This window comes from Camelina sativa, chromosome 20 (assembly GCF_000633955.1).
Source record: "Camelina sativa cultivar DH55 chromosome 20, Cs, whole genome shotgun sequence".
NCBI classification, from domain to species: domain Eukaryota; kingdom Viridiplantae; phylum Streptophyta; class Magnoliopsida; order Brassicales; family Brassicaceae; genus Camelina; species Camelina sativa.
In genome coordinates this window covers 25,895,635-25,907,201 of record NC_025704.1, presented here as the reverse complement: position 1 = coordinate 25,907,201, position 11,567 = coordinate 25,895,635, and the positions used below count along the sequence as shown (strand labels likewise).

Sequence of the window (11,567 nt, the reverse complement as noted above, 5' to 3'; positions counted from 1 at the left end):
AGGCCTGAAGAGGGACAATGTCCGGCCCAGGTACTTTCGGTCCGTCTGGAGCCGGCCGATGTGAGCGAAGAGTATGGTACCCTGATTTTACCGAATATTTACCAGTCTTAGTAAAATGCCATCCCAGCAAATCCGGTTTATCCGGCTGACGCAGTGGTAAGGCAAAAATTATAGCAACATCTTCCGGTACAAAAGTAGCCGTAAGTTGAGCCATATCCCAAGAATTAGAACTCCTGTCAATAAGATTTGAAACTCGGAGCAGAGGATCAGAAGGCGATCTTGTGCTCACTGCTGGTCTCGAGGATTGAGCAGGGATCCATGGGTCATTCCAAACAGAAATGGAAGCACCAGATCCTACTCATTTAATGAGCCCTTTATTCACCAGAGAGCGAGCAAAAACTATACTCCGCCACCCATAAGACGGCGAGTAAGATTTAATTGGATCCAAAGGATCAGAATGTCGATAGTATCGTCCCTTAAAAACCCGTGCAAAAAGTGATTCCGACACTGTGATCATATGCCAGAGCTGCTTTGCCAGCAGAGCGGTGTTATAATCATCCAAGCACCGAAAACCTAAACCCCCTGCATCTTTACCATGACATAGTTTATCCCACGCCATCCAGTGTAGACCGCGAGATTGTCCAGATGAACTCCACCAAAAATTAGAAATTTCACTAGTCAACTTCCTCGTAACCGTCTTAGGTAATCGGAAACACGACATCACAAAAGTAGGGACAGATGTAGCAACATACTTGATCATCACCTCCTTTCCCCCTTTTGATAAAAACCTAGCCGGCCACCCACCTGCCCGTGCTTGCAAACAGTCTTGAACAAATGAAAATATTTTTGTCTTTGCCTCACCCAGGCTTTCCGGAATCCCTAAGTACGATCCCATGCCCCCAAGTTTGTGATCCCCAAAACTCTTTTTAATTCTTCCCTAAGGTTACATTCCACTGTGTGGCCAAACTGGACCGAAGATTTTTGAAAATTGATTTGTTGGCCAGAAACCCGTTCATACTTCTCAAGGATATCTAGCACCACTTCACATTGGCCCGATAAAAAAAAGGCTGTCATCCGCAAATAAAAGATGTGAAATGACGGGGCTAGTAGTCGAAACCTTTATTCCAGTAAGGAGTTTCAACCGTTCTGCTTTCCAAAAGTGTGCAATAAGTACCTCTGTGCAAAGAATAAAAAGATAAGGTGATAGTGGATCCCCCTGACGTAAACTTCGACAAGGGATAATAGATCCATATGCCTATCCATTAAGTAAAACCTTATATTGAATCGATGTAACGCAACACATAATCCAGGATATCCACCTCTCGCAAAACCCGAACTGCCTGAGCAAGTGTTCAACAAAGGACCACTCTACCGATCATAGGCCTTATTCATATCCATTTTTTATAGCCATGAACTTCCCCTTACAAGAGGGGTTGGTTCGTAACCCGTGAAACATCTCCTGAGCAATCAAAATATTATCTGAAATTAACCAACCCTCGACAAATGCCGATTGAGTCTCTGATACAAAAGATGGTAAAATAGTGCGAAGTCACTAGCATAAGACCTTAGATATAATTTTATAACCAACATTGCATAAACTAATGGGCCATCCTTGTTGGCTTGTCCACCTTTAGGATAAACAGATATTTGTTACTTAAGCCTCTTGTCAAACTCTCCATCTCGCAAAAATGAATTAACCAGAAGCACTAAATCTGGTTTAACCGTAGCCCATGCTTTCTGATATATTTCAGATCTCTTAAAATAAAAAAATTTCAATATTTTTTTTCTATTATAACATTACGTTTTTTTTTATTTTTATTTTTCTACATAACTAACTACTAGGATATATCCCGTGCTTAAAGCACGGTCAACATTTTTTAAAAAATTTATAATATAATAATAAAAATTATTGTTTTATTTTTTTAAAAATTATTTTGTTTGAGATAATATTTATTTTTAATTGCTATGTAAATCTATTAGTCTATTTGAATACTAATTATTTTAGAATATTATAGTATTTTATTTTTGACGTATTATAACAGTTTTATATTATTTTATTTGTTGTATTTGCATCATATTTTGTGAAATATAAAATACTAATTTTAATATTATAATTGTGAGTAAATAAAAATTATTAATATATCATCTATATAAATTTAGTTTTACCAACCCGCCAATGTTGAAATTAAAACACACATTTTCATACATTGAGTAATATATCTTCGTTTTAAAAAATTCAAATCACAATATATGCAGAAAATATGCATTTTATTAATTATAAGTATTATATGAAAGTTCTAAACAATTTGTAAATAAAATAAAATAAAATAAAGATGATAGGAGAATCATAATTTGAAATCTTAACAAAATCTTCAAATTTAGTTATTAAAAATAATTGTATTGTATACTTGGATATAAAATCTTAGTTTTTAAAATTCTGATTGGTTTATATATATTTTTTAAAAAATAGTTAGTAATTTTGTCCATAATTTATTAGAGAGAGAAAATATTTTTTTAGAGTTTTTTAGATTTTTTAATATTTGATATATGAGTGTTTTTTTATTTTTAATTTAATTATATTTATTTAAATTAGTTAATTAAGCTTAATTAATTTTTTCTAATGGCAATTGAATGTAATTTTTTATACATTTAAAGGTTAGTTTCATATTTGTATTTCTCAATTAATATAGTAGAATACATATATATTGTAATTGTATATATGTATGTATCGAGACCCATTTTTGGCGTAGAAAAAATGGTCATTTTGTTTGAGCAGAAGGTCAACAAATGATAAAATCAACGAATCGTATTCGTTGCCAAAGCGCAAAGGGCCCATAACCATATTCATGAAAGAGCTGTGCGACCAGAAGAAACAAATTACAGAGTTGGTTTCATCAAAATCGAAGGTTTTTTAACTGTTATTCTAACAGTGAAGGCACAAAATCATGGCGGACAGTGAGCAATTAGTCTACATCAGCTGCGCAGAAGAGATTCGCTACTCCTTCGTCAGCCACCTCTCCGAAGCTCTCCGTCGAAAAGGCATACACGATGTATTCGTCGACAGCTACGACGATCTGCTTTCCGACGAGTCTCAATCAAAGGTTGAGAGAGCTAGGGTTTCTGTGATGGTTTTACCCGGAGACCGAAGTACGGCATGCCTTGACAAACTCGTGAAGGTCCTCGAGTGCGAGAGGACCAACGACCAGGTGGTAGTTCCAGTGTTGTACGGCGTCAGAACATTAGAGACCGATTGGCATATCGCGTTAGATTCCAAGGGCTTCTCATCAATCCACCAGTCCAGGTCTTCCACGATTCTTAATTTTGCTATTCTTAATTAATCCAAAACTAATCTTTATATATGAGGGAAAAAAAAAGTGAATTAGCAGAGCAAATTATTGTTCACTAGTACCCACCTTGAGTAGTTGAAACTGCATTTCGTTTACTTAGAGCAAATACGGTGCAGGAAGGGATGTAGCGACTCACAACTTGTAAAAGATATTGTGAGAGATGTGTATGAGAAGCTTTTTTATACGGGACGGATTGGCATCTACTCAAAGCTGCTGGAGATAGAAACCATGGTTTGCAAACAATCCTTGGACATCCGCCGTGTTGGAATTTGGGGTATGCCTGGCATAGGCAAGACAACACTTGCTAAAGCAGTCTTTGATCAAATGTCCAGTGCCTTTGATGCTTCTTGTTTTATTGAAGACTATACCAAAGCTATTCAAGAGAAGGGTCTTTATCGCTTGCTGGAAGAACAATTTTTGGAAGAAAAGGCTGGTGCTAGCGGTGGTACCATTACGAAATTGAGCTTGATTAAAGAGAAATTAAACAATAAGAGAGTTCTTGTTGTTCTTGATGATGTGCGCAATGCTCTGGTTGTGGAGTCTTTTCTTAGAGGGTTTGACTGGTTTGGTCCCGAAAGCCTAATCATCATAACTTCCAGAGATAGAAAGGTGTTTCGCCTTTGTCGAGTCAATCAAATATATGAGGTTCCAGGTTTGAATGAGAAAGAGGCTCTTCAACTTTTCTCTTTCTGTGCATCTATGAATGATAGGGCAGAGCAGGGTCTCCACGAGGTGTCAATGAAAGTGATTGCATATGCTAAAGGACATCCTTTAGCTCTCAATATTTATGGCAAGGAGCTGAAGGGTATAAAAAGCCCTTCAGAATTGGAAACAGCATTCCTCGAACTCAAGGAACGTCCTCCAACTAAGTTTGTTGATGCAATCAAGAGTTGCTATGACTCACTCAATGACAGCGAAAAATACATTTTTTTGGATATAGCTTGTTTCTTTCAAGGAGAAAATGTCGACTACGTGATGCAACTGCTTGAGGGTTGTGGTTTCTTTCCACATGTTGGAATGGATGTTCTTGTCGACAAGTGTCTGGTGACTCTTTCAGAAAACCGAGTGTGTATGCATAACTTGATCCAAGATGTTGGCAGAGAAATAATAAAAAGAGAAACATTACAGATTGAGAGGCGCAGCAGACTGTGGGAACCTTGGTGCATCAAATTGTTATTAGAAGATAACAGACGAAAAGAAAATGGAGAACACAAAACAACTTTGGAATGTGCTCAGGTCTGTTATCTTTTGATACTTTTATATATAACATAATTTATAAGCCAACTTCCGAATGTAACCCCACTTTCCACATTCTTTCAGGGCACTGACGAGATCGAAGGCATGTTTCTAGACACATCAAACTTAAGTTTTGATGTCAATCCTGCTGCATTTGAGAATATGTTGAACCTTAGATTGCTCAAAATTTACTGTTCCAAACCTGAAATCCATCCTGTAATCAATTTCCATAGAGGCTCTCTACAGTTTTTTCCTAATGAGCTAAGACTCCTCCACTGGGAGAACTACCCTCTGCAACTTCTGCCTCAAAATTTTGATCCTAGGCACCTTGTGGAAATCAACATGCCATACAGCCAACTTAGGAAACTTTGGGGTGGAATCAAGGTAACCAAACTCAAATATGCATCTTTCGCCCTAATCTATAACTTTGATAGATTTTGTAAAAAAAGTTTTTGGTGTTTTCTATCAGAAGCTAGAGATGTTGAGGACGATCAGACTTTGTCATTCTCAGCAACTAGTTGATATTGACGACCTCTTAAAAGCTCCAAATCTTGAGGTGATTGATCTCCAAGGTTGTACAAAGCTGCATAGTTTCCCAGCCACAGGTCAACTGATGAATCTACGAGTTGTAAATCTCTCAGGTTGCACAGAAATCAAAAGTTTCCCAGAGATTCCCCCAAATATTGAGATACTGCATTTACGGGGGACCGGCATAACAGAATTACCACTTTGTGTTGTTAAGCCAAACTACAAAGATCTTTTGAGACTTCTAGCTGAAATCCCAGGTCTTTCAGGTGTCTCAAACCTTGCGGAAGCTGATGTCAAATCTTTAACAAGTCTGATGAAAGTGAGCACATCTAATCAAGATCTTGGTAAGCTTATTTGCATAGAGCTAAAAGATTGTTCTCGTTTGCGAAGTCTGCCAGACATGGTTAATTTAGAACTTCTCAGAGTTCTTGATCTTTCTGGTTGCTCAGAGCTTGAGACTATTCAGGGGTTCCCACGGAACCTGAAAGAGTTATATCTTGGTGGCACTGCAGTAAGAGAAGTGCCACAACTTCCTCAAAGTCTAGAACTCTTTAATGCACATGGTTGTGTCTCACTCAAATCAGTTAGTTTGGACTTTGAGAACATTCCTGTGCATTACACATTAAGTAACTGTTTTGATCTCTCTCCAGAAGTGGTCAACGATTTTTTAGTGAAAGCACTGGTTAATGCAAAACACTTACCAAGAGAGCGTCAGCAGGTAAATTTCATCCTTGTTTCGATACCTCTCCATATTTCCTCCCTCTTCTCTTTATATCAATGCCTGATACGTACAACCAGCCACGTCAATCTCATATCATATCTGACTAAATGTTTTTGGAACAACATCATATCTACTTATCGTGTATTATTGCAGCAGGAACTCAACAGAGCTCTGGCTTTCAGCTTCTGTGTGCCCTGTCACGCGAATCAAAATTCTACACTTGACCTGCAACTAGGATCTTCTGTAATGACGCGACTAGACCCTTCTTGGAGAAACATGCTTGTGGGCTTCGTTATGCTAGTGGAAGTTTCATTTTCAGAGGATTCCTTTGATACTACTGGTTTTGGCATTAGCTGCGTTTGCAGATGGAAAAACAAGGAAGGCCACTCTCATAAAATAGAAAGAAATTTTCATTATTGGGCTCCAGGAGAAGCTATTCCAAAACTTCAAAAGGATCATATGTTTGTGTTCTGTGATGTTAATATGCGTCCAAGTACTGATGAAGAAAACGACCCTGATATCTGGGCTGATTTAGTTGTTTTTGATTTTGTTCCTGTCAACAAACAGACAAAGCCTCTAGATGATATTTGCACAGTGAGAAGATGTGGAGTCCGTGTAATAACTTCTACAACTGGTGATACTATCTCTGAGAACATTTTACCAGATTTTTCCTCGAACACATTCGAGTCTTCTGGTAATGACGTTGAAGAAGAAGTGTTGAGAGTCACTTATGATGGTTTACAAGACAGAGAAAAAGCTTTATTTCTTTACATGGCGTTTTTGTTAAATGACGAGGATGTTGGTTTGGTGGCACCACTTATTGCTAGCATTGATTTGGATGTTAGCTCTGGGCTCAAGGTATTAGCCGATAAGTCTCTCATATGTGTATCTTCCAACGGACAAATAGTGGTGCATGGTTTGCTACGGAAAATGGGTAAAGAAATCCTCCATGGACAATCCATGATGCCAGGTAGCTCAAAGAAGACTGAGAGATTGCTCGAAAATCGTCAGAGTTCTGTGAGCATTGCAAGGAAAATCTTGATCACTGATTCAGAGAATTCCGGAAAAAGGACCAGGGATTCGTTTAATTACCTGCCAATAAGGTAAGTATCATATATATACTGTATATAGAATTCTATATAGGGCAAAACCATCAGGGATTTTTTCAGGTAACGTATATAATAGCGTCAATACTTATAAATACTTTTCTAAATACATTTTAATTAGAAAATCGCGTAATTAATATTCATAATTATTTATAATATTTAAAATTGAATAAAAAACATACCGAAAATATTCGATATTATGTACGCATAGCCACAAAGAACAATGCATAGAACATAACTAATAATACTTCTCACGAATGAAGGAAAAATAGATGCATTCTTGTAAGAATAAGATTGCATGGTTGTTGTCACCATTGATTTAAACTAATGTTTTCCGGCCCAAAATTGCATGCTTCCGGTTCTCCGAATCTATTGTTTTAGGGTAAACTATTTAACGGAAACATCTTAATCAGATACCTTCTATACTCTACACTAGATTAGAACCCGTGCTCTTGATTTTTTTTTTTTGTCAAACAATCAAATATAATCTTTATGACTACATTATTTTAAGCTATAACTGTCTTCTTATTATATTATAACTTATATTTACTTAGTTTTTAATTAAATTACCTAAAAAAGTAAGGTGTCAAAGACTCAAAAAAATGCATGAAAACTTAATTATGTGTCAAACTTGTAATGGACATAATGAAGTTGACTTGAGGGTTGCCACTATGAGCAACTCTAATTTTATGATATCAATATAAGAATCAGTTTGATCTTGGTGTTCCAAAATTATACTCTCTCTCTTTTACTTTCTTTTTGTCTTTGTTGTTAACAAAGCTCTAAAAATTTGAATCTCACAGAGAAAACGATGGAAGAGACAGAGAGAGAGAAGACAGCCATTTTGTCAAGAGAGGAAGACACAGAGAGACAGAGACAACAATGGCCGAAGCGAAGGAGGAGAAAAGAGAAATAAATAAAGAAGAAAAGAGCGTTAAGCTTTTCGTCGGACAAATTCCAAAACATATGTTGGAATCTCAACTCCTAACATTTTTTCAGGAGTTTGCAGTCGTAAACGAAGTCAAAATCATCAAGGAAAAGAGTACAGGCGTCTCGCGAGGTTCCTTTTTTCTTCCTCTTCACGCCTCTGTTTCCCTTTCTCATGCCTTTCTATTTTTGGATTTCAAAGCCCTAACTTGTTCTCCTCTATTTAGGATGTTGTTTTCTGCTATGTTCATCGAGACAAGAAGCAGATAAGTTGGTTAATTCTTGCCATAACAAAAAGACATTGCCTGGGGTAAGTCTTTATTTATTTGGACTGCAATGTGGACGTTCTTTTGGTTTCTGTTTGACTCAAGAACTAGCAAATTGTGATTTCTATACATGTTTCGCATGAAGCGTTTACTTTCTATTTAGGTGAACATCAATTTCCTTTGCCCGAATCAGCTTCGAATTTTTCAATTCGAGTGTCAGTTTCTCAAGACATTGTTTTAAAATCCTTCAAACTCAAGAAACTGCAATAGATGGTATAACTACTAGCAAAATGTTAGCTTGATCCTTGTTCTTATGAAAATATGAAACATCTTGGCAAAAATGCAACATTAAGAATGAAGTCTGTGTGTTTCTTTTTACCATCTTGAACAATGTTTGTGACAAAAAAAAAAAACAAAGAACAAATTTTGTTTTTTTTCGATTTTTCTTTTCCGGCCTTTTGTCAAAAACCTTTGCATGCTTATCAAGCTTAGATCCTTGTCGGTCTCTAACTTATGTTTTATGTTCCCTCAGGCATCTAATCCAGTGCAAGTAAAGTATGCAGATGGTGAACTGGAAAGGCTAGGTAACACATTCGTACTTGCTTCGATATGTGATTTTGTGCTTTATTGTAACCTCTCTCATTGTTGTATCATCATCTATTGATGGATATATTCCGCAATCCAGAACATAAGCTTTTTGTCGGTATGCTTCCAAAGAATGTCTCTGAAGCTGAAGTTCAATCATTATTCTCCAAGTATGGGACCATAAAGGATTTACAGATTCTAGGAGGTTCTCAACTAACAAGCAGAGGTATCCATATGTTGGTGCAGTCTTTTCCGCAAGTGTGATCTTTGGTATCCATTTCGCTTTACCAAGTTACCTTTTCCGTTTCTGTTAGGTTGTGCTTTTCTCAAGTACGAGACAAAAGAACAAGCTGATGCTGCTATTGAAGCCGTCAATGGAAAACATATAATGGAGGTGATTGCTTTTGCTAATTTGAAAATTTATTTTTCCTAAAAAATGATACATTTTTCTGGGGTTTTTACAGGGGACTGTTCCTTTAGTTGTCAGATGGGCCGACACAGAAAAAGAGAAACACACAAGAAAACTTCAAAAGGCTAATGCTGATCGAACAAATGCGTCATTGTTTGGAGCATTTCCCATGTTTACTCATGTAAGCAAGCCTAATCAATATATATAAGATTTGCTTCATCAGCCTTTATATTCAAAAAAAATTCTCCTTCTGCAAATTTTAGGAGGCTATTGAAAGTTATGGTCACATGCTACCACCAATTCAGAACCAACGTGCATTTCCCAATATGTTTGTACAACCAAACCAAGTTAATAACAACGAGTTGCAAGGAACATTGCTTGACTCTGTGCCAACTCTTTTTGCCCATAGAGACTCTTATGTGTCTCCTGCAAATTATGTGGGGCCTTTTTATCCCATACGCTCTCTAAGTAGCTATCCTGGATACATATCACCTGACATTGACAACACTTGCGTATCCGAGGGTTAGTGTTAAAACCTAATTATCTTTCTTCTCCCATTCCTAAAGATTTGAAACATTATTTTGGTTCTTCAGGGCCAGAAGGTGCGAATCTGTTTATCTATAACATACCTCTGGAATTTGGGGATCAAGAACTTGCGTCTATATTTCAACCTATCGGTGTTGTTCTGAGCGCAAAGGTTTTTGTAGACAAAGCCACTGGTCTAAGCAAATGTTTCGGTTAGCTCTCCTTTGTCTGGTTTTTGTTCTTCAAGACTGGTTCATTGTAAAGCTAGAAAAAAGTATGCATAATTTTCTCATGTTGCTGTTGGTTGCAGGTTCTGTTCGTTATGACTCACAAGCAGCCGCGCAAAACGCTGTGAACACGATGAATGGTCGCTATGTAGGTGGTAAGAAATTGAGAGTCCAGCTTCAGAGAGACAATGATAAGCCTCATCAGGTCTACATAAGGAGGAAGAATAGAGAAGGAGGAGCACGTGTGAGCTGAGAAGAGAACACGTGCGAGTAAATGAAGTCTTTTGTATATAAACTTGTAAAAACAGAGTGAGTCATTATGTTGTTTGTTGTTGAAGAGTCTTATGCGACTTTGGGAATTCGGTTATGTCTAGCTGCCTCTAAAGATCGATTCCGTTATCAATTGTAACAGTTCATTCAGATAATAAAAAGAGGAGGTTTTTTCTTATCAATTGGTGCGTAGTGATCTCGGATTGAATCTAACGCAACGGTGAAGAGTTAGGGTTCGCAAATTGGGGATTTTTATCAATTCATCGAAGAAGACGATCGCGACGATGGTGATGGTGATGGAGATAGGATTATCGCCGGTGCGCGAGTTATCAGAAGCGGAACAACACGAAGAATCGTCGGCGGATGTTTACGATCAGTTAGGCGAAATGAAGAAACAAGAAACCAAGCTGGAGACCAAGATTGATGCATTGGGATCTCAGATGGGGACGAAGATAGAGACTTTTAGCAACGAGATGTGTTCGCATGATCAGAAATTGGAAGATTTGACTAGAAAATTGGATATGGTGCTTAGTTCTTTGCCATTGGAAGATTTGACTAGAGACTTTTAGCAACGAGACTTTGCCAGGAATTGCAACGACTCGCGAAGTTGGGTGTTCGAGTCAAACGATTCCATCACAAACCCTGGATCGTCACAATCAGGTGCGTTTCTTGAACTCGGAACCTTGCCATAGTAACATTAGGCCAGGGCTTAGAGAAAACTTGATCAAGAACGTGGAGATGCCAATTTTTGATGGAGCTGGAGTCTACGGTTAGATGGCTCGAGTAAAGCAATTTTTTCGTATTGGAGGATACAACGATGAGGAAAAGCTTGCATTGGTTTCAGTTAGCTTGAGTGGTGAAGCTCTAAGTCGGTATAACTGGGTAGTGAATACACAATAGTTTGGTAGTTGGGTGCAATTTAAGTCAAGTTTGATTGTGAGATTTGGGAATTTGAAGATCAGAGGTCCAAGTCAGAGTTTGTTCTGTATCAAACAAACAGGATCAGTGGCTGAATACATACAAAGATTTGAAGATCTTTCTTCTCAAGTAAACGGTCTTGATGAACAGAAGCTGGAAGGGATTTTCCTAAACGGGTTAACACAAGAGATGCAGGAGTTAGTACATATGCAGAAACCGAATAATTTGGATGAGATGGTAGCAGAGGCTAGGGCTATGGAGTCTAGTATCATGAGGAGAGTGGTTAAAAAATAACTAATGCTAGCCAACAAGGAAAATTCTGGCTCTGACCTCAAAAGTAATACCCCTTATAACTCGAATACTTGGAAGATGAAGACGGTGGTTACAGAACCGGTAGTCAATAATGAAGGGTTGAGCAAAGGCCAAGAAGGCATACCACAAATGCAGAATTAGATGAGAAGAGAAGAAAAGGGATTTGTTTTAAATGTGATGCTCCTTGGTC

The 11,567-nt window shown here is 37.6% G+C and overlaps 1 protein-coding gene across 4 annotated transcripts; it reads left to right on the top strand.

Moving 5' to 3' along the window:
• On the top strand, positions 2,798 to 10,329 carry LOC104771700 (probable WRKY transcription factor 16). 4 transcript variants are annotated; one of them, XM_010496266.2, is made up of 14 exons: positions 2,801 to 3,301; positions 3,464 to 4,583; positions 4,668 to 4,967; positions 5,053 to 5,829; positions 5,989 to 6,935; positions 7,742 to 7,998; positions 8,093 to 8,175; positions 8,664 to 8,715; positions 8,817 to 8,942; positions 9,031 to 9,110; positions 9,181 to 9,306; positions 9,389 to 9,647; positions 9,719 to 9,862; positions 9,961 to 10,329. In XM_010496266.2, the coding sequence occupies exons 1-14, from the start codon at positions 2,946 to 2,948 to the stop codon at positions 10,128 to 10,130; spliced, it is 4,797 nt and encodes a 1,598-aa protein (XP_010494568.1). In that variant the 5' UTR covers positions 2,801 to 2,945; the 3' UTR covers positions 10,131 to 10,329. The 4 variants fall into 4 exon arrangements, with proteins under 4 accessions (XP_010494569.1, XP_019097230.1, XP_010494568.1 ...); XM_010496265.2 differs by having other exon boundaries at positions 5,986 to 6,935; XM_019241685.1 differs by lacking the exon at positions 9,389 to 9,647 and having other exon boundaries at positions 2,800 to 3,301; positions 5,986 to 6,935; positions 9,961 to 10,081.

Bases quoted from the DNA above. Each gene is read 5' to 3' on its own strand.
- LOC104771700 (XM_010496265.2), top strand. From the start codon at position 2,946: ATGGCGGACAGTGAGCAATTAGTCTACATCAGCTGCGCAGAAGAGATT. The intron at 9,648-9,718 runs GTTAGTGTTAAA...TTGGTTCTTCAG, and splicing joins CAACACTTGCGTATCCGAGG to GGCCAGAAGGTGCGAATCTG. The intron at 9,863-9,960 runs GTTAGCTCTCCT...TGTTGGTTGCAG, and splicing joins TGGTCTAAGCAAATGTTTCG to GTTCTGTTCGTTATGACTCA.